The sequence below is a fragment of the Lygodium microphyllum genome, chromosome 25 (genome assembly GCF_053477565.2).
Source record: "Lygodium microphyllum isolate KBCC chromosome 25, Lygodium_microphyllum_v1.1.10, whole genome shotgun sequence".
NCBI classification, from domain to species: domain Eukaryota; kingdom Viridiplantae; phylum Streptophyta; class Polypodiopsida; order Schizaeales; family Lygodiaceae; genus Lygodium; species Lygodium microphyllum.
The window spans coordinates 69,342,681-69,366,080 of record NC_141159.1 but is presented as its reverse complement, the minus strand read 5'-3'; the positions used below and the strand labels follow the sequence as shown (position 1 = coordinate 69,366,080).

The 23,400-nt window shown below is 41.9% G+C and overlaps 1 protein-coding gene across 5 annotated transcripts in view; it reads left to right on the top strand.

Moving 5' to 3' along the window:
- Nucleotides 1–23,400, top strand: part of LOC148014346 (uncharacterized) — a 153,041-nt gene that overhangs the window by 110,266 nt on the left and 19,375 nt on the right. For all 5 annotated transcript variants that reach the window (XM_087667044.1, XM_087667047.1, XM_087667048.1 and 2 more), the window contains 3 exons: nucleotides 4,598–4,845; nucleotides 5,153–5,281; nucleotides 5,433–5,589. In XM_087667044.1, the coding sequence (XP_087523170.1) occupies nucleotides 4,598–4,845; nucleotides 5,153–5,281; nucleotides 5,433–5,589 (534 nt within the window). The remainder of the gene's footprint in view (nucleotides 1–4,597; nucleotides 4,846–5,152; nucleotides 5,282–5,432; nucleotides 5,590–23,400) is intronic.

Here is a 23,400-nt window from a genome sequence, read left to right as displayed (position 1 = left end):
GTCATTGAAGAGCTCTTTGACACTGGAGAGATACTTGTTGCAGCCTCATGCAATGATACAAATGTTATGGCAGTAGCAGGTGATATGCACATCACCAAATTGGAGTTGATTGATGCCTTACTTTCAGCTCATGATGGACTGTTCCAATCATGGATAGTGGATAGTGGTGTCTCTTTTCATGTTACTCCCTCTTTAGAGTCATTTTTTGAATACACTGTAGGTTGCCTAGGTAAGGTTTACTTGGGCAACAATTATGCATGTGAAATAGAGGGTGTAGGTACCATTCACTTGGCCCTTGAAAATGGCCAAGCGCTGATTTTATAGAAGATCAAATATGTATCTAGCATAAAGAAAAGTCTATTGTTAATTGGGCAGCTTGATGCAAGAGGATATTTTACTATCTTTGGAGGTGGATCTTAGAAGCTTCACAAGAGCTCTATGAGAATTGTTAAAGGCAGCAAAAAAGAGACTTTGTACTATTTGCATTGTAAAGCATTATCTGGCAAGTTTTTGGTTGTGGCTAAAGTTCATTCACAGATGGAACTTTGGCATAAAAGACTTGGTTTGGCCATATGAGCTAGAAAGGCCTTCAGGTTTTCTCCTCCTTAGGGAGATTTGATGTAAAAGGCTCTGATTTGTTACTTTTATTGTTGATTTCAGTAGAAAGTCATGGGTATATGTGTTAAAGAGCAAACAGAAGTGTTAGATGTCTTTAAAAGGTTTCATGCTTTTGTTACCACACAGAAACGGCTTAAGTTAAAAGCTATAAGAATGGATAATAGGGGCGAGTATGTTTCTAGCGAGTTTAAAAAGTTTTGTGAGATGCATGTTATTAAGAGGGAGTTGATAGTCCTTTACAATCTTGTATCAAATGGCGTGGCTGAAAGATATAATTGCATACTTTGTGAGAGAGTTAGATGCATGCTGTCCATAGCGAATCTCCCGTAGTAGTTCTGGGGAGAGGCTCTTAAAACTGCAATTCATGTATACAATTGCTCTCCCAATTGTGCATTGGAAAATGGCATTTCTAAAGAGGTTTCGCCTGGCAAACCTACTTCATATCACCATTTGCGTGCCTTTGGTTGTGATGCCTTTGTGCATGTTTCTATAGATCAAAGGACTAAACTAGACATGAAATCCATCAAGAGCATCTTCATGGGATATGGAGGTGAGAGATGGGTTATAGAGTTTGGCTCCCTCAGGAGACAGGAAGATAGTATGCAGCCAAGACGTAGTATTTAATGAGGCAAAGTTGCTGAAAAATGTTACATATGGTGACCTTGACAAAAGAAGATCAAATTTTAGCATGAATAGTCAGCCATTCAGCAACCATTAGCTGAAGATTCTCTCTTTTGATGCTAAAAATGAGCAGCAACCTATTGTGCTATAGCCAGAAGATAATGGACAGCAAATTGATGCACATGATGGAATAGAACAGCAAGAAGAACATGCTGAAAACAGGTTACAGCAGCAAGAAAATGCTGAAAATCAACCATTAGGTGATGGTATGCACATACCTAGGCCCATTGCCTAACAATATAGATCATTGGGTAAGAAGGTCTACACGTATCAAAACGCAGCCACAAAGATTTCAGCCATCTTTTGATTGCATTTTATTGATTAATAAAGGTAAGCCTCTAACATTTAGAGAGGCACAATCATGTGAAAACAAGAGAAAGTGGGAGCTTGCTATGCATGAAGAGATGAAGTCTTTGTTTGCGAATAACACATGGAAGCTTGTACCCTTGCCCAAGGATAGGAAAGCTATCCCTAATAAACGAGTTTACAAGGTGAAATGTATTGATGGGAAGCCCAAGTACAAGGCATGTTTGGTTACTAAGAGCTATACATAGAAGGAAGGCATAGACTTCTAGGAGGTTTTTTCACCAGTGGTGAAGATGACTACGCTGCGTGTTTTGTTTGCTCTCTCTGCATCCTTGGATTTAGAGTTAGATCAGATAGATGTAAAGATTGCTTTTCTTCATGGTGACCTGGACGAAAAGCTGTACATGAGACAACCTGAAGGTTTTACTATTCCAAGGAAAGAGCATTTGGTTTGTAAGTTGAAACACAGCTTAAATGGGTTGAAATAAGCCCTTAGATAGTGGTACAAAAAGTTTGATACCTTTATGCTCAGCCATGGATTTAAATGCAGCCATGTAGATCCCTTCTTATACACTAAAAAGGTTGATGATGAAAGTCCTATTATGCTGGTCTTATATGTGGATGACATGCTGATTGTAGGAAAGCATAAGAGTACTTTAAATGCTCTTAAAAGGCAGTTAAGTTCAACATTTCTTAATGAAAGATTTGGGGGCAGCTGAACACCTTATAGGCATGCGTATTAAAAGAGATAGAGGGTAGCACTTGTTGTTTCTCTCATAGGACAAGTACATTAGCAAAGTACTTGTTGACGGATTTAATATGGTTGATGCTAAGCCTCTTGGTGTGTCTTTATTGCCACATGCAAAGCTTAGTAAAGCTGATTGTCCAAAGGATGATGTAGCTGCTACTGCTACGAATGGCATACTTTATGTATTCGCTTGTGCTTCTTTGATGTATGCCATGGTTGCAACTCACTCTGACATTGCTCATGTAGTGGGAGTTGTTAGTAGATTCATGTCTAACCTTGGCAAGCCACATTGGGAAGCAATGAAATGTATCTTTAGATACTTAAAAGGTACACAGGAAAAGTGTATATGGTATGGAAAGGGTATACTAGAGTTGCAGGGATTTTGTGATTTAGACATGGCACGAGATCTTGACACTAGAAAATCTACTTTACTTTGGTTGGTGGGGCTATTTCTTGGTGTTCAAGATTGCAGAAAATTGTGGCACTGAGTGCTATAGAGGTTGAATATATTTCAGCCATAGAAGCTTCCAAGGAAGCTATTTGCAATGGCCGTTTAATCAAGGATTTTGGTCTTTCTTCAGTACTCTAGTGCTTGGTTGTGATACCCAAAGTGTCGTATATCTGGCTAAGAATGCCATGTTTCATGCACGTATCAAACACATAGATATTTGGTACCACTTCATTTGATAGGTCTTGGATGATGGTCTTGTCACATTGACTAAGGTCAAAACCCAAGATAACCTTGCAAACGTTCTCACTAAGAGTCTTGCAAATGCTCAGCATGAGCATTGCATTCGATTTGTGGGAGTTGGCTAGCTTAAAGGTACCACTTCGGTCCTTTAAGTGGGAGGTTGTTGGGTGTAAGGTCCCTTAATCTCCGTGTGTATAAACTTATATATGGGTGTGAACACACCCTTATTTGTACCCTAACATATAAATATATTTTATTCTTTGTGTACTGATACTCATTGGTATACTCATCGTGGGATTCTCTCACTCTCACTCTCACTCTCAACACTACTCCTGCTCCATTTCTGTCTCGCACTTCATTGTACACTCATCCTAACAATTTACAGCAGAAATTAGGGTTTGACAACCACCTTGGGAAGCTTGTCCAGATTTGAAGGCTTCGAAGTTGAAGTTTTAGAGTTGAAATCAGTGTATTTCAAGAGGATTCATGAGGTCAGCCAGCTAGCATTGAATTCGGGGCTAATTTTTTTTCTAAGGAGCACAAGTGAAGGCCACTCCCCTAGCAAATCAATTAACAAATGATTTGAAGGATTGTTGGTTATTTATGATAGCAAGAGGCGTTTAGATTAGTGGAGGAGGTTGAAGAAGCTCAGTTGTACTCCATCCATTTGCAATACAAGTTAAAGAAACACTGCTAGGCAAGGGTGCCAAGTTTTGGGGCCAATCGGGTGCTGGTTGTCCAAGATTAAGTGGTAAAGTGTATATTTCATTTTATTTAAATTTTCTTCTTGCTGTAATTAAGTGTTTATCAGGTCATTACAACCCTTTCGAAGAAGGAAGACTTGTTTCATAATGCCATTAATATAGCATTTGAGTAGGTACAATGTTCTTTGTTTGTTCAAATATTTTCATGTTGGAGCTTTCAATAGGTCAAGCATAGAACTTTCCATGGCCCAAAAATCCCTTGATTGTATTCATGATGAAATTATTCTCATGTTCGGTGCTCAAATTCAAAGTGTTGCAAGAAAATCTTCCTGTTGGAATGACGGTTGGGGGCTACTGGTTAACATATGACATGTATTGATGAACCTTTGGGCAAGTAGAATTGTCTAGGGTTATGTGCTGTGCTTTTCTTTTACTTGCAAGTGCTTGTGGGTAAGGGTTGACTTTAACACCTTCACATTTTTAAAATCCATAAATGTAATTGGGAGCTGGGCAAAATCTTGAAATAACAAATTGAGGGTATCTTAATGTACTATTGGGAATATGGTTTGAAATAATCCTTGGCAGATCCTATGCCATATATTTGACAGCTTTTCAAACTGTGGCCAATTCATTCAGAACTTTTTAAAATGAGATCAATTGACCGTTCACACCTGATTTTGGCTTTATAAAACTATATTGGGCTGCCAAAATTTAGCAACTAGAGTCATCCTAGAGTCGTCCAGGATCATTATATCCATACACAAGAGACCTTCGTGCATCTAGTTGGTTCCTTTTATGTTGTGATAATTTGATGCGATCAGTTTGGACTTAACTTCTGTTGTGTTTCAGCTCTATCTCATTGGTGCATCTTTCACCGCAAAAAAGCTCGGCAAGTGGTGGAGACTTGGGACAGAGAGTTCCGAGGGCTTCCAAAAGAACAGCGAGTGCCATTTTTGTACCTTGCAAATGATATACTGCAGAACAGTAGACGAAGGGGTGGAGAGTTTGTCACTGAATTTTGGAGGATTCTTCCTGGAGCCCTCAAAGATGCAATTGAAAAGGGTGGTGAACATGCACAAAGTGTGGTGCTACGATTGGTAAGGAGATTACACCTTTACTTTTCTCAATTTGAGCAGCCTGTCATGTCCCAAGATCAACAGTTATTTCTGTATTATGCTGGTTCATTCATGGTCAACATATGAGAATTTTTTTGGCATAGGCTGGAAGAAGCAATCCTATCTTGTTTTTTTGTTCACTAGAAAGGATACATACAAGTCTTTCGCTCTGCTACTACCATCAGTGTTATGACTTGCTATTATGTTCCATATTTGAAACAGTTCTTGCAGAATTATGATCCACAGTCGAGGATTGCTTTTGTCAATGTTTTCATTCTGTCTTTAACAGGTGGATATATGGGATGAAAGAAAGGTTTTTGGAACCAGAACAAGGTCTTTGCGAGAGGAACTCCTTGGAAATGACCCCCCGGCTGATTTGCCAAAAGAGGATCCAAAGACGAGCCAATCTATCAAAATTGTAAGCAAGCATATGTAAACTATCCAGGGTTTCAAAACAAAGTCACAAATAATTCTTTCACTGTTTGATTATTGCTACTTAAACTGAACAAAGTATTTGTGAATTTGTTGTCTTTTTTTCATCTTTGGATGGGTTTGACTGGGAGGCACAGAAAGTTCCAGTGGGAGGAATACAGGAGAAGCTGACATCAGCTTATAGCTCTTTACATGACGTTTCCTCAGATGAAGACACAACATTAGGAAGGTGCAATGCAGCTGTAGCTCGTATTGATGGGCTGGAAAAAGAATGGAACACTCTACAGAGCAGTGGTGAGAATCTTGGACTTGATAAACTCTGAATGTTTGGTGGCAGTTTCAGAGTAAGCCAGCTATCAAGGAAAGGATTGCTGTCCCTTGCACTATAAATAGCTAGCAAATTCTTCCTGTATTCTCCAAAAAAATCCATGACCATTTAAGAATGTGTGAACCATGAGTGCTTTCTCACATCAGAACAGCCCTGAATGGATTATGAAAATGCATGTGAGCTAGGGCAATGATGAAATGTTTCGTCAAATTGGCTAATTTATTACGACATTAATCTGCACCCTTGCACTCCAGATGTGTTGCTGTGCATTTCCCTCCATATTATTTTACATGATTTATGATGTTTGGTAAAGTCTTTGTATTCTGCTGGTTAATGTTGTTGAATTTTGGTTTTAGTCCCAAGTGTTTGCATCTTCAACTTTCTGTATGTCTGATCATCTGAAATTTAAACTGTTGTGTGTTTTGAGTCTCATAGTGGTGCTAACACTAGCTTGCTACCTGAAGAGTGCTGGTGGAGAATTGCACCTCAACATCGCAGAGAATTGACAACTGTCCATGTCCAGTATCAAAAAGTAATAATCCATGATTATGCAACCAAGGCAGTAAACTGAAAACAGCACAGTATGATACTGTATCATATGCATTAAACAGTAAAGCGAAATATCAGAGTAGGATTCTTAAGACAGCAAGCACTACTTAAAACTGTCAGCTTACATCGTAATTCGTCAAAACAAAGGGCTATGCAAAACAAAATAGTTTTGGACGTGTGAGATCTTTTTTTTTTTTTTGTTTTTCATAGTAGGTAATTGTATTAATTACGACAAAAGTACAAGATCACATGAGTACAACATGCAAGATAGCTCTAGGCCATCGTGCATTAACTCACTTTACAGAAGATCAAATAACTAAAAGGGTACAAAAGTCATGGCAAAGAAGTAGTAGAGATTGCCGTATGCCAAGATGCTAAATCCTCCCCAGGGAGAAGATTAGCATGTTGCACAAGATCTAACTGCCAGTGTAGAAGATCTTTGAGTTTGGCTTTGTGTTCCTGGACACCCGCGGCAGTGTCAAAGACAAAAGCATTCGGGGTGATCCAATTAGGCCAACAGTCCCAAAATCAGAAAAAATGGAACAAGTCCTTCATATGTGACTGCAGTAGGGCGATCATTTTCTAGTTTCTTGAGCACTTATTAGGCATATGGCTTTTGTTTGCTGGCAATGTGGGGTTGTTCTAATCTGAAAATTGTTGAATTCAACAACATTAAGAAGGAAGAAAGAGAAGGGTGGAGAGATTGGAGGAAGGGGCGTGGGGTGCCCCGGGGGGGGGGGGGAGGTAAGCTACTTCAAATTTAGTCTAACATTACCAAACAATGTAGGCTTGATCCCTTTCTCATAGAACAAGCCATAGCTAACTGTTTTCTTTACATACATCGACACACTTTTCACTGCATCCAAATGTGACTTGCATGGCTTTTGCATGAGTTGCCTTATTACTCCCACCAATTATTTTTATTTTATTTTTACTTTTTTTGCAAATAAAGTGTGGCTAATTATATTACTTTAGAAAACTTGGATACAGGGAAGTGCTCATGCTCAACAGACTAGCTAGAGCTGATGCAGAGTCACAGATATATCAAGTATACAAGCCTCTCAGGGATCACTCCCACCGAATAGCTCAAGTCCGGTGTTATTATGGTTAGTTAGATCAAGCTACCAACAATCTTTCTAAACATAGTAATATCTTTAATATACTATCAATCATCAACTATCTTCATGTTTTGGTCCAATGGTGTATCCATTGACTTACATGCTGTCATCCCATACTTCTCCATCTCCAATGAATATTGCCTTTGTACCAACCAAATTCCATGTGGTATATGAATCACTTTAATGCCCAGAAAGTACCTCAATAATCCAAGATCTTTGATGTCAAACTCCTTGTACAACCCATGCTATACTTCAACAAATTTCCTTTCGAGAGTACCTATTATGACAAGATCATCAATATAGAAGATGACCACAACCACCATTTCATTCTCCATGTGTCTAACGTAAATTGAATAATCAGCCATGCTTTGCTGAAATCCCATGCTGCATAGAAACCTGTTGATCCTCTCACACTAAGCTCTAGGTGCTTGCTTTAACCCATACAATGCCTTGCTTAACTTGCATACATAATGTAGATACTTAGGGTGCGCATATCCTTTTGGCTGTTCCATATATATTTCCTCTTCCAATGTACTGCTCAAGAAAGCATTCTTGACATCCATTTGGTATAAATTCCAACCATAAATCGAAGCTAAGGCAATCACCGGTCTCACTGTAGTCATCTTTGCCATTGGATTAAATGTCTCCTCATAGTCCAATTCATATGTTTGTGCATAACCCTTTGCGACTAACCTTGCTTTATATCTTTCCAATGAGCCATCTGACTTGCATTCGACCTTATAAACCCACTTGCAATCAAGTACTTTCTTGCCATGAGGCAAGTCAACTAGATCCCATGACTCATTCTCAGTCAATATATCCATTTTCTCATCCATGGCCTCCTTCCAATCTTTGCTCTTAATTACTTTTTCAAAGCAAGTAGACTCTATATGCTCCATATAAGATACTATGTATGCATAATGCATCTTCATAAAGCCATTATATGTCAACCTTTTAACTAGATGTCTTACTCTTTTTGATCTTATTAAATGAGGTGTACTAGATGGTGTCTCAACCATTCTTACATGTGGTGGTACATACTTTTTTGCACTCTTTATTTTTTGAGTTCCAGCGTGTGGTATCCTAAACTCATCATCCATAGACTTATCCTTTAAACTTTCAACCATAGACTTCTTTCCTTGTGCAATTTCTACCTTCTTTTGTGCACTCCTCAACCTTCCACTCCATGGCCTATCTATGCCAAGACTTACATTCATTGGACCTTTACGTCCAGGCTAATATAGACCTTTGTAGTGACAAGATCATAGCATTTATAATTCTTCTTTTCATTTGGATAGCTAAGGCAAATATACTTGACAACCCTTGATTCTATCTTTTTTCTCAAATCATTAGAGATATGAATATAGCATGCACAACCAAACACTTTGAAATATGCAACTGTAGGTGTTCTTTCATACATCTTCTCATATGGTGACATGAGATGAATCAATGGTGTGGAAATCCTATTCATGATATGAACTGCTGTATATATTGTTTTAGTCCAATAAGTCAAGGACATATGCATCTGGTTCTTCATAGCTCTTACAAATTCGCAATAATCTAATTATTTCTTTTCGCAATACCATTTTGTTGTGGTGTATATTTGCATGGAGCTTGTCTCTTAATCCCATGATTTCTCAAACAGTCAGAGAACTTGTTTGACATATATTTATCTCTATTATCCAATCTCAAGCACTTTATGTAACTTTCGAATTGCTTTTCTGCCATAGCTTTAAATATAAAAAACTTCTCAAAAGCTTCACTTTTATGTTGCAAGAAATTAACCCATGTCATCTTGTTGAAATCATTAATACAAGTAATGTAAAACATATGTCTCCCACTTAAAGAAACATTCTGACATAGACTCCAAATATTTGGAGGTACCATTTCCAAAGTATATGTGCTAACTCTCTTCCTTTTTGGAAATGGGAGTCTAGACTGCTTGCCAAATTAACATGCTTGACATACATGATCATAGTTGACATAGCCAAACTGTGGAAGGCTACAAACAACTTGTTTAGATTGCATTTGTTTCAGTGTTTGCAAGTTAACATGCCCAATTTTTCTGTGCCATAACTCAACATCGTTATCTTGTCCATGTCCAGTCTCAACATACATAGTACTTTGTATGACAGGAGTTCCTGTATCCAAAGTAAAAACTTGTTTTTATTTTGACCACGAGCAATCAACTTGCCAAGTTTTCCATTTTTAGACTCCTCAATGAAGTAGCTATATTTATTGAACCTTGCAATCCTTGATCAGCCATTTGCCCAATTGAAGCTAAATTCTTGGTGATAGTAGACATATATAAGACATTCCCAAGCTTAGTCTTTGTCCCATCTCTAGTCACTAAAGAAACACTACCAATATGAGTTATCTTATGCAATGTATCGTCTCTTGTAGCTACATACTTTTGAGTTTGCATTTGTTGCTTTCTATCAAACCATTCTAAATGAAGCGTCATATGGTTTGTAGCTCTTGAATCCAAAAACCAATCATCCTCTCAAGGGTGATGTGTCATATTGCCAGGTACATGCTCCATAGCAAAGAGATGACCTAGGTGATGGACTACCTCTGGAACCATAGTCTTCATTACTATATCCACTTGCATAGTGTCTAAATTGGATCGTTCCTTGGCCCCTAGATATAGCATTTTGCTTATGATAGCACTTTCTCTCAAAGTAACTAAACTACCCACAACAATGACATGCACAATCTTTCCGTGGACTAGAACATCCTTTACCTCTAGAGTAGGATCTCCCCTTGTCTCTAGGTATGAAGTCACCACGTCCAAAAGAGTTACGACGACGTGCAAAGCTATCTCCACAACCATATGAAGATCCTCTAGCTTTGGATGAGCTACCATGGCCTCTTTGATGATAGAATACACTATCTTGACTAGCATTTTTCACACAACTAGATGCATTAAGGCCCAGCTTAATTTCCATTGTAAGCAACAAAGCAAGCAACTCCTCAAAGTTAGGCATAGAGCTACCTCTCACAGAAATAGAGGTGTTAAGGGACTTGTATGTAGATCTAAGTCCATCCAAAGTAATAGAAATCAAATCATCATCCATAGGTGCATTTGTTGAAGCAAGGTTTTCCACAACGCGCTTTATCTTTGTAACATAATCACTAATGCTTTGATTTCCATGTGATGCACCATGCAATCTCTGCTTTAGCTGTATCTTCCTTGCCTCTGTGCGCTATACATCTTCTCAATGATCTCCCAAGCATGTTTACACGTACTAGTCTTCTTGATGGGTGGGATCAAAGCCTCTAAAATGCATATAGATATCCAATGTAAAACCTTCCTTGTTTTACATGTCTAGTCTTTGTAGGCTTTCTTTTGTTCCTCTGTGGGCTCTTTACCAAGTTTAGGGCATGCATCTTTACTTGTAATGAGGTCCATAGACTTCTCCTATCAGAAAATTTTCCATATGATAGAACTGTACACTATAATTGTCCTTAGTCAACTTGTCACAATCTGTGCCGTTTTTTGACATTATGACAACTGAAATCTCAAAAAACCAGCAATATGCAGTGTGCCAAACCACTATTCAAGCATGGAATAAATTCAAGCATCAATTGTTCCAATCCGAGACAAAAAAGCATTAAAAATGCCCAAGAAAATACATATAAACTGAGTTTTTCAATAATATGGCTGTTATATATGTGCTCAAGTGCTGTCACATACATCCATGCATCATGCCCATATGTCATATATCAGCTGTTTAGGGCCCAAAAAGCATCAAAATACGGGTCTATAATTGACCATTTTCTCTACTATTTTTATGTAGTTTTTTATGGCAAGAATAAAGCCACAGGTAAGCTCAGTCCATATTGATTTTTTGGGAATATTTTTGACATTTTTTCCCTTTAAATCAGCACTCGAAAGTTGCGTAGAAAATGCATTTTGTCCTTGAAAAAGCTAGTTCAAGCTTTCGCGAGTGTGAGCACAATGTTTATGAACTAGTTTGGAAAATAGCTAGTTCAAGCCTTCTCCCTATGTGAAAATAGCTTTCAAAATAACCAATTCCTCTATTCCCAGTGTGAACACCCAAGAGAGAAAACAATTCATTGAGCCATAGTGTGGAAAAGGTTTTGTTTTGTATTTTTTTTGGCTCTTAATATTGGTGTAAGGCTTTAAATTAAAGTTGATTTAGAAGAACCAATTGCCTTGCAGCCTGCCCTATCTGTGAATGAGTGGAAATCATGCGGGCCTCTTATGCGGATTAAATGGATTGATGTGGAGGGTTGTAGGCAGCATGGGGTTGACGGCCATGCTCCAAAGAAAGACGAGACTAAAAGTAAACCTAAATGAAAGATGTGCAATGAATGCTGTGGGAGAGGAGCCAACAAATCAATGAGCTAATCCTTGAGGTGTATTGGAAGATATAGACTATTGAGGTAGACTGTGGGTCAAATGTCCATCAGTAATGGTGCCAAAAGAAGGGAATGGAGCAATAGCGGGAGGTGTGGTCCCATTGGACTATTTAACTTGAGCAGAGGCAATTGCAATTGTTTGTTGTGGTTTCTTAGGTGGGAGACCTTGGGCTTTTGTATGACACTTCTTGTCCAGATTGCCCGATCTCTGGCAGTGTGTGTATAACTTATTCATTTTAGGGAGTTGCTACCAAATGGGTTTTTGGTTTCTTTGGTTCCATTTGAGAAAGTGGTGTCACCCTTATTTTGAGTTGCCTTTGCATCTTGTGAGTCCTTGCCATCTCTGGTTTTCCCTTGCAAAGAAGAGGCAACTAGACCTCTCTCTAAATAAGAATGTGGTGAGGACTTCTTGTGGACTTGATCATGCAGTCTTGCATTATGCAAGAAGTGACATTTGGACTCATAAAAGGTCAACAAGCGGGGCATCGAGATGATGTGATCGTCATTTGACTTCGGTGAGCAAGTAGTGGCAAACTTGGTGGAGTGATCGTCAAATTTGGCCAACTTGACTTTCATACCATCCTCTTCCTTGATGAAAAATTCTTGAAGCTCAAAGTCGACATTGATACATCGAGTGTGATCTTGAGTTGCATAGTGGCCAATGAGATTACTTCAACCCTCAAATTAGAGGGGAAAATATTGTAATTGGGATTGGGTTTTAAGAAGCAACTCCTATATTAGCTCAACATTGGCTGTGGTATAGCGAGCTCTCCATTGATGAATGTGATCTAGGTGAGCTAGTTGAGGGTTCGGCATAGGCTCTAGACTGACGACTAGGTTCCAAAGACCCTAAGATTCAAGCACTCGTATATGAAGTTCAACCAAGTGGTGAAATTTGACCCATTAAAATGAGTCTTATCTGTAAAGGCATTCTTTGCTGTAGCAATAGGAGTGATAGTACTGTAGGATGGGTAAGTTAGGTAGGGTGGGGTAGTGGAGTACTCTTGGAAATGAATCCCAAAAGGCCCACCATGCATGTGTGAAATATGCATAGTGGAGCCAAAAGTGGGAATGGATTGACTAGGCATAGACATGGTGATGGCATGAGTAGCCTATGGAGGAGAGAGAAAAGGATGTGCTCACTTGTAGGTGTGCGGAAGGCATAGTGTTAAAGGATGGCATTTTCTTTATGATATACTAGGGTGCAAAGTGGCATTCACATGAGGATAGGTGACATGGGGTGTAGGGAAAGAGAAAGAACTAGGAGCAGAGATGGAAGACCCAACTTGGAGTGTAATCCTAAATTATTGAATGCAAGAAAAAGAGGTTTTGGAGATGAGGTAGGATAGGAGGGATGTGTGATAGAGAAGTGCCAATTGCATGCTTAAAAGAAACAAAGATACAGTTCCAAGTATACTTATAGATGTATATTTGTGCTTAAAGCCTCCTCGATTAAAATTGACATATTGAAAATTATCCGGATCCTATATACCTAAAGGAGAAATAGGGGCCCAGCCTTCCTTCTCGGAAAGGGTGGTAATATTTGACTAAGTACCTACTTACACCAATCAATAAATGAGCATAAACTGAAATGCACACTTTATCTTAACAATCTTAGACATTGGATACCTTGTTGGCCCCAAAACTGGCGCCCCTTCTGGTATTTCTTTAATTTTAATTGCTAATAGATTGAGTACAAGTTGAGATTCCACGATCTCCTTTGTTGATTCAAAAGCATGTTGCTGTACAAAAATTCAGTAAGTGATTTGGGCCAGTTGCCCCTTGATTTTCACCTAAGACTTGCTCTAATGGAACTCCAATTGGCTAAATGATACCCCAATTCACAATGGATGAGCTGGCATTTGAAGTCCTTGATAATTCCTTGAATTTCAGGTTCTGATTTCAGTGGATGGTTGCATTCCGTCTGTGGATGGAATGCAACCATCCACTACTATCTACTATCTACTATCTACTATCTACTATCTACTATCTACTACTATCTACTATCTTTTTGTATCTACTATCTACTACTTTTTGTACTTGCTACTTGGCACTTGTGGCTTGCTATATCGTGATCCATGAATCATGATTCATCATTGCAGCTAGCTTTTTTAAAAATCCATTGTACATGCCTTCAATCTTATAAAATAAAATTAGATCTTGAAAATTACTTGTGATTAGAGTCTTGGATTTACAATTTGTCTCAACCTCTAGTCATGTTCATGACTTATTGTTAAAAATTGAAGCAAAGACATTTGTGGTTTGTAAACTGTATTAATATTGGATGGATAGTACCTTGTGATACTCGATCTCATGGGTAGCCACTCTCATGTTAAAACAAGTAATGCTTACTAGCTTAACCCTTTATTTTCTATGAATTTTTTAATGACCCTATGAAACACGAGATTTAATTCGAGATTTTTATGTGTATGTTCAGTACCGTATTAAGCCCACAGACTAGATGGATTGGATGGATTGTATATGACTATCCTGTTTCAGTGTACGATGCCCTTGATTGATGGAACTGGTCCCGAGGTGGTTGTTGAATGTATTGACCCCGACATACTGAGGCACATGTATGAAGTGATTTGAAGACATTTTGGAGCTAGATAAACTTTGTTTTACTAAGTATTTGTTGAGTTCAACCTGCAGGCAAGATATTTGATACTTGTACTTGTTGTATGTGCATTGATCTATGCCCGAATGATCATGTATGGAACCCTATATGCACTAGTAGATATCCTAGAGGTTTTTGAGCATGTATGACATGTATACATCTCAGTTTTATCTACCAAATTTGGCTGTGATCTTCTCCAAATGGTTGAGAAATGCTGAGATAACTTGAGAATGGGTTGGAGAAGGTGAAAGAATGGAGGGGAGGGAGAATTCCGTGATTTCCTAATTTTGATTGGTGCTTGTACTAGCCTGCATTAAATGTAGTCGCTTGTTGTCAGCAGGCTCATAAATGCAATTGCCAGCTTGCACAAGTTGTCGCCAGCCCCTGATGGATGTCTTCCTGCTGTCGCTTGCCACCTAAAGCCCCTAGTTGCTGTCACTTGCTGCAAATGGTGGTTTTCGTGTCGAGAAATTTACCAAGAGGTTCTTCTTTCTCTCTCTCACAGGCTGAATGAATTGAAATAGCCTTCACCAGCCCGAAAAACGTTTTTCTCAGTTGTATGGGTATTGTGCCAAGAAGCAATCTTCTAATCCCATTTTTGAGTAGCCATTCAATTAATTTTCAAAATTAATTAATTCTGAAAAATAATTTCAATCCTTCTGACTTGCCCAAAATTGAATGTGGCCATCCATAATTAAATTGGCTAGGCCATTTGCAACCTAGAGTGGTCCCCAACCTCAATTGGTCCTTAGACTGGCATTGATTAATTAATTAATGCCTAGTCCTTAGTGTCACCATTGACACTTAACGGCCAAATAATTGTCATAGGGTCAAAACTGAGACCAACTAACAACCAAAGCCTAGTTGGCATAACGTGTCACAACTTTTGCCTTTGACATCCATTGACTCCTTGGGATCCTTGGTCATCAACTATGAAATAATTGCCATGTGTATCACTTGTGATTTATATGCCTTACAATCTTGCACATTTGATTGTTAAATTAAGCAAATGTTACTAGCAAGATTAAAGAATTCCATAAATTTCACGTCCCTGTGATTAGGGAGGGTTTTGATTTATATGACTCAAAGGTGTTATATAAAGTTGACATTGGGCCTGGTTGCGATTAAGAAGAAGATTCACCAACCATCCCAAATTTTGTATGTCCTTGATCAGAGAGGTTGCCAGCCTCACCTACCGATTTGGATGTAGTAGGAAAGCTGGTAGAAGGGATGTAATTGGGACCATACATGATGCACATGTACTCTTCAAATTCCTCATCTATCATGAAGCTTGGCAAAGGAGAAGACAGTGAAGGTGACAGCGAAGGTGGAAGTGTTGTCTTCCTCGTCAAGCCCATAATGCCTCGTCAGGGTCTTTAATGATAAAGAAGCTTGATAAGACATATTAGGATATTGAGGAGTTTGAGACGTGATTTAGTTATGTGTCATCCATGTATCTTGCACAAAATCAAGCCTCCACAATATCACATGATACTCTTTTAATACCATGTGAAGATGCACTAGGTTTTGCATTGAGAAAACACAGAATGTACGACCACGACTAAAACACAATAACTCAGATAGTGGCAAGATAAACACAAACCCTAAAGGCAAACTTCATAACTCAAGACACAGACACAAACACAAACAGAGAGGGAAGAGAACTCTAAAGTGAATGAACCAATTCAGTAGATGAATGGAAGAGTGTATGGAATGATCAAGTTAGAGCATTGAATGACGTCGGAGAGTGATGCCCATGGGAGATGGATCCCGAGTGCTGTTACCATCAATCGAAGCTGAGGGAGTGCTGAATAATGAAGGGCAATAGGCTGTTCACTAAAATGCATCAGTTTGGAGGTTGAGATCTGGTAAACGTAGCAACATGCCACCCAAACAAGCTAAGAACTGATCACCCAAGATTGAGGACAGTTAGGTGACAGCTGGAATAGAGTTTGCTGATGCAGGGCAGCCTGCTGGACAGCAAAACGCAGGCTGCAGCAGATGCTCGAAAGAACAACTTGTTGCTAACACATAGAATTGGAGCAGTTGGTGGGGAAGCAGCTGGCAACAACTCACAAGCTGTAAAGGCAGCAGTAGGAAGGTTATAGGCAACAGGGTGGTAGCTGAAGAGGACACGTTAGGTGCTGGAGGGTGGAGGGCTGATACCTCTAATCTGCACTGTAGAGTGAGAAATCTGCACAAAAGGATGCACTGAATGGTGGGCAACCTATCTATTCATAGATCAGTCACCAAAAATCTTTCATCTTGTTTTGTGTTTCGAGGTTTTGAGGTTTTGTTTCGTTAGCTACCTTGAGGTTTTGAGATTTCAAAATATAATAATAATACTAATTAAAATTATTATATATTAGTAATATAAAATGAAGAAAAATAGATCCATATATAGTATTATTAGAGGAAGAAAACATATCCATGAAATGAAAATGTTCATTCCATTTAGATCCTAGAGTCAAAAGTCAAAAGCCTAAAACCAAAACATCCATTTCACCTACTGATTTAGAAATTAGCATTCATGACTCACAAATCAAAATATATAGGCTATAACATATGTATAATACATAATGTAAAGTGAAAGTGGAAACTGATGTTCATGAGACTTGAGTGAAAACCTTGTGAGGAGGCATTTTTACTTGAGGTGAGAGGCTAAAGGTAGAGGGGAAGGTGGAGGAGTGTGGAAGAGGTGGAGGACGAAGAGATAAGGTGGAGACGGAGGAGGATGAGGTGAAGTGGGAAGAGATGGAGGAGGAGGAGGAAGTGGAGAAGTATGAGAGCACAAGGAGGAGAAAGTGACAGGGTGTGCAAGGAGAAGGCCATAGACAAAATGTGGGGTGTAATAGAAAAATAGTCTGCATGTTCTTTTAATAAAAGAAACTCTTAATTTTTTTTTTGGTTTTGTGACTTTTTTTGGTAAAACAAAACAAAGTATGAAAAGATGGAGAAGGTGATTGGGCACACAAGGAGGGTGGAAAAAATGCTAACTGTAAAAGATAAACAACCCCCATGTTCTTTTTAGTAAAGGAAAATCTTTAAAAAAAAATTTTGTTTCATAATTTTTTTTTCTGTTTTGTGACCCGGTTTCGTGTGTTTCGAGGTTTTGTGTTTCACTAGGACGAAACACATTTTTGGTCACTATGTTATAGATATAAAAGGATCCTCCCAAATTAGGGTTTTGCTTATGGAACATAGAAAGTCTCTCGGAATGCATTTGTTTAAAAGGGCAGCTTTGGTAGTTTGATGAATTAAGCATGTTTTGGGGCTATTTGAAAAAGCTAATGCAGTTTCAGCTCAACATGCTTATCCCTTCACAATGCAGCCAGTGATGCTCTAGTTGTTTTCTTTCTTGAGAAAGCCATGTCTCTTCCTCATGGCCTCCTTGCTAAACCAAGAGTTGATGCTCTAGCCATTTTCTCTCCTTAGAAGGCCCCGTCTCTTCCTCATGGCCTCCTTGCTAAACAAAGAGTTGATGTCGTGTAGGCTCTGGAGTCTCATCTAAGTCTCTAGTTGTGTGTCTAGTTGAGAAGGGTCTAGATCTCCAAATCTTTGAGACTAACTAAGGTCATCATTGTAGAGTAGGTGCTTTGAAATCCTAACATTGGAGTGAGGTTCTTCAACTCTCTAAAAAAGAAGTAGCTAAATTGTGAGTGATCCTAGAAGATCATGCTAGGTACGATGCCTACTAGACCATTGCCATCATAGGCCTAGTCACCTACAAAAATTGACCAATCCTAGAGGTTGTCCTAGCTCCTATTACCCTCTCTCTCCTTTAAGAGAAGTGAAGTGAGTCCGTGGACTTGCCAAACTCTATTATGAACCATGGGTCCTATCCTTTTATCTTAATAAGAGCTCCTCCCAAGGAGCTTGCTCTCCTCCTCTAATAGTCTATGTGTAATGTGCCTCTCCTATTCTTCAAGGCCTTCACCATATTGAAGTCACCCCCTACTATCAAACCATCATTCTATGCTAGGGCTGCCTCAGATTAGTCCAAAATTGTCTCTTTGTCTCTTTGGCCATTTAGGGCACAGATGACCAATGGACAAATAAGTTCATCCTTCACTCTCATGGAGAACCACATGGCTCTCCCTAGAACCATGATATCCCAACCTTGTATTGATTGGGTCCATTGTTTCTCAACACATATGCGTAGACCCAGCTTGGATCTCTCCAGCCTCCATAGTTGCTACCTAGTTAGTGTGGTTGTATCTTGATAATAACATCCCTCAACATTGGGATATCCTCTTTGAGGTGGTGCTCCTACAACATGAGAAAATCTACCGAACCTTCCTCTAATGCTCTCTACAAGTCTTGTCTCATGAGGCTTTGACTATGCAAAGAGCGTCAATCTCCAAAGCCTCATACATTCCATGAGAGGATCCTCATGGGGTGCATTTGCATCCCTTGGACTGGTCATGGCTTTTGCAAACCTTGCTTGTCTTCTTGTAGTGTATACCCTATCAAGTCTCTTGGATGGGTTGTGTGTAGGGGGATACATGTTGGTTAAAATCTGGCGGCCCATACCTCGCCACGCTCTACCGGCTCTCCGATTGGGGGGTCAAGCCACTCCTGAGGTATCGTTGCGTCAATCTCCCTTCTCCTTAGCTTAGCTCTTGTCTGACAACTTGATACGTGTTGCAACACCTCTTGGTCCACCATCCTGTACACCTCCCACCACGTCCTAATAGTACGAGCAGGGCCGGCCTCCCAACCAGCCCACTAGATGTGGGGGCGCTCGCCAATTTGTATCCCGTCCCGATTTGTGACTTGGGGGTTCCAGACCATCGGCTAGCGGTCTATCTCCTCCGAAGTAGGCTGTGAAGGAAGGAGGATCGGGGGGGTGTGATCTGGGCCGTCGTGAAGATCCATCTCAGGGATGTCCTCCTGCATCAGTACATGTTTGCTAATCCTGGCTGTGTACTCCAAGAATCTCAGTGGCTTCTTGGTGACCGCAGTGGCTGGCCATAGCCACTCTCCAGGGTCCCACTCTAGCTTAGCAAGTGGCCTACTCTTCTATATCCAGAGGTGACACTCCTGGAACTCCTTCTAGAACACATAAGGGTCCAGACGCCAAGTCTTCCCCTAAAGACCAACCACACGAATCCTCCTCCAAGGAAGGACAACGATCTCCTCATCTTGCTGCCCTCTATCAAGGACCTAACGCTCCGCCTCGTGCATGGTAAAGAAAATCCCATAGGGGGCGCCACCCACTCTACTTGTCACCTATAGGGGGATACATGCTGGTTAAAATCTTGCGATCCATACCTTGCCACGCTCTACCGGCTCTCAGATTAGGGGGTCAAGCCACTCCTGAGGTATCGTTGTGTCAATCTCCCTTCTCCTTAGCTCAGCTCCTATCTGACAACCTGATGCGTGCTGCAACACCTCCTAGTCCACCATATTGTACACCTCCCCCCACGTCCCGATAGTACCAGCAGGGCCAGCCTCCCAACCACCAGCCCACTAGATGTGGGGGCGCTCGCCAATCTGTATCTTGTCCTGATTTGTGACTTGGGGGTTCCAAACCACTGGCTAGCGGTCTATTTCCTCCCGGCATCTTGGGGGGCTCTAAATTAGGGGCTTACGGAGGCCTTACTTCACACGAAGTAGGCTGCGGAGGAAGGAGGATCTAGGGGGCGTGATCTAGGCCGTCATGAAGATCCATCTCAAGGATGGCCTCCAATCACCACCAAGCCTCGGTCTGCACTCTTGGAAATCCTCTTGTAGTAGGACCTTCCAAGTTTGCCCTCCTGGTGTGAGCCCGCGGACTACTAGCTTGCCCAAAAGGGCAAGGCTATGGAGCTCTGGGTCTATGATCCCAAGCCCTCCCTTAGACCAATGCCGGATTATGGTCGCCCACACCACCTTGGCCTGAGAATCCTTGGAACCATCTAAACTAGCCCAGAGAAAAGTCCGCACTAGGCGGTGAAGTTGAACCACACAAGACGAGGAAAAGTACCAATACGAGGCGATGTACCAAGCCGTCGCTAGGAGGCCTGGTTGACCATCAGGGCTCGGCCCGCTAAGGAAAGATGGACAATACTCCAGTAGGTTAGCTTCCGCCTGATAGAGTCGAGAACTGGAAGAAACTGTTGGGCAGGAGTGATGTTGTGTCCTACCTGGAACCCTAGGTATCAGACGGTCTATCCTTTGTACACCCATCTGAATCCTAAGTGGACGCCCCACTCCATTCTAGAGTTTGGGTTCGTACGAAAACCAACTGACTTTCACCAGTTGATTTTCGCTCCCGTTGTAGTGCAAAACACCTCCAGAGCTAGATTCACTCTCTCCAGCATTAGCTCATCGTCCTCTATATAAAGTGTGGTATCATTTGCATACTCTGAATTTAACAGCTCCATCTTCTCCCTCATCAAAGGTCAAAGGCCACGTAGCCCACCCACACGTGACCGGAGGAAGTAAGACATCGCCTCTGCAAAGAGTAGAAACAGATACGGGGCTCGAGGACAACCTTGCTGAAATAATCTCTCCAGCTGAAACTCTTCCCTCCTCCTGCCACCTATGAGGACCCTGTTAGTAGCCGATTTGTAAAGTGCAGAGACCAGGCAGATCCATGCCCGGGGGAAGCCCAACCTCACCATGGTGCCCTCTAAGAAGTCCCAGTCAACCCTGTTATAGGCTTTCTCGAAGTCCAGGAGAAGTACAACCAATCCCTAACCACCGTGTTGGGCCCACTTAGTCGCCTCGAAGAAGGTGAAAACATTGTATAGGACGCTCCTATCTTGGACAAAACCTGTGTGTGTGTCATGAATGATGTCTAGAAGCACGGGGTGGAATCGATCATCTTGGCGAGTGCCTTACAGGCCACTGACAACAGGGTGATCGGTCTCCACTAGGATAGCTCCAACCGGCCTCCCCCTTTGGGGAGGAGACTGATAAGACCTGCCGATAGAGTCCCTAGCATCCATCTTGAGCTGAAAATGTCCTGAAAGGCCAGTAGTAGGGGATCCTTCACCACCTCCTAGTAGGTAGTGAAGGTGACCTTAGAAAGACTGTCCTCTCCCGAGCATTTCTACCCGTCCTGCGCATGGAAAGCCTCCTCTAGTTCCTTCTTTGTGAAGGGGTCTAGGAGGGAGCGTCTCATCTCCACAGTGACAAGGGATAGGATGTGGTCCCAGACCTACTGTCTACAATGTTGTTCTCTAGCTGAGACTGCCTCCTGCTGAAACAGGTGTTTGTAGTAGTCAGTGGCAATCTCCATCACCTCATTTGGACTAGAGTGAATCCTCCCATACTGATCTTGGAGGCTACGAATTTGATCTCTTGAGGTGCGAGACTGATGTACCTGGAAAAACTCCCTGCACAATGTGTCCCCCTTCCGCGCCCAAAAGGCTGTTGAGATACGAAAGTAAAACTTCGAGCGCCTGTCCTTGAGGCCGGCAAGGGCTGCCCGTGCACGCACCTCCTGTGCATGGAGAGTGGGATCTCGTGGTGCCTCCTAGAGTAGTCTCTGCGTGGTTGCCAGGTCTCGCGGGAGTGCTCTCTCCTCCTCCCAGCTTTGCTGCCTGGCCTGTAGGGCTACCTCCTGGCAGATCCTGCTTGACTCGGCTAGGACCTCTGCAACCTCCTATGCGATCCAGTCCCTCTTGTCCCACTCCCTAGTCCAGAGCTGCTCAATCTGCCTCCTCACCTCCTCCCTCCTATAGATTGAGTAACGGATCCGACAAGATGATGTGCCTAGGGCTGAAATTGGGGCATCAATCCTGAACCGGGCACTGATCAGAGACAAAGTGGTGCCGGCCAACTGCCCTAATTGGTCTCCGTGAGAGCACCCTTACTCTCCCACATACAACTTGTCCAACTGCTCCAGCAAAACTCCGCCTAGCCGTCTCTATCCCCAAGGGAAGTCCAACGATCTCTCCCTCCTTTGGAAAGCTAGGTCCCTCCAAGCATCGCGTGCTCCTACTGTGAGGAGAAAGACCTCCCATGCCTCCTGCTCCTTCCTTGCCATACCCTGGTAATTTTTGTCTTTGCCTTGTTGGTTCTCTAATCCTCTAGGTTGTTGAAGTCTCCTCCAACAATCCAAGAGTCCACCTTTGGGAGTCTAGCTGCGATCTCCACCCAGAACCTGTTGCGTTCCCTAACCTTAGTAGGGGCATAAACATTGAGGACTCCAAGGAACGAGTCCCCAATATCCAATCCGATCCATAGAACACGTACACAGGCTGTGAGGCTCGAGCCAATAGAGGTGCGTATGCCTCTACTGTCGTGGGCACCAATGGCATACTCAAATGGACCTTGCCGCTCCTTGACTTGCGTACCTCAAAGATCCCCACCTCCAGAGATAGTGGAAACTCTCCGCGCTCCATAACTCTCAGGTAGAACCATGGACCACTGCGAAAGAACTCTTGTGGCAATAGTTGCACCTATCTTAGGAAAGTGTGATAGGCGGCAGGGACAGATGAACTGGTGGCTGTGTGGGGAGGGAGCATGGGCGGGGGGTGGGGGGAGATCACTTGTACTGGGTGAGGATCAGGGGGATTGATCGGTGGGGGAGATGGTGGGGAGGAGGAAGATCGAGGGATGGTGGGGTGGTTGGAGGTACGAGGCGGGTGTGGGGTGGGGGCCGTGGAAGGGGAAGGCTGTGGGCTAGGGTCGGGGGGGGGGGGGTGGGGTGTGGGGTTTGTGGGATCTTGGGTGAGGTAGCTTGTGACGCCTCCATGGGTGGTGGATGTGCAGGACTATGGTTGTGCCGGGTGGAACGAGCAGGGGGGTTTGCGAGGTGCTTTGCCAGGGGGACCGTCGCTCGCCCTCCTGCTCCCTACTATTGTGGTTGTGTCTGAGGGGTTGACTGCAGCCTCCCTGTCGTCTCTCTCTTTGTCATCTCTAGACCTGTGTAAAACCGTCAGCGTCCACTTGTGGGCCTATTGGTGGAGCCGCCTTGGCTCTGAAGCGCATGCAATCTGCTACCTGATGCCCAAAGTCATGGCAACATAGGCAGTGCCCTGACTTCCCAGTCATAATAACCTGCTGCTTGAAGGAGTGTCGGTCTACCTCAATCTCCAGAAACTTTGATATATTATTTGTAACTTTCAGAGCCACTTGTACCTTTGGAACTCTTGCGGTTGTCATTGCATCTA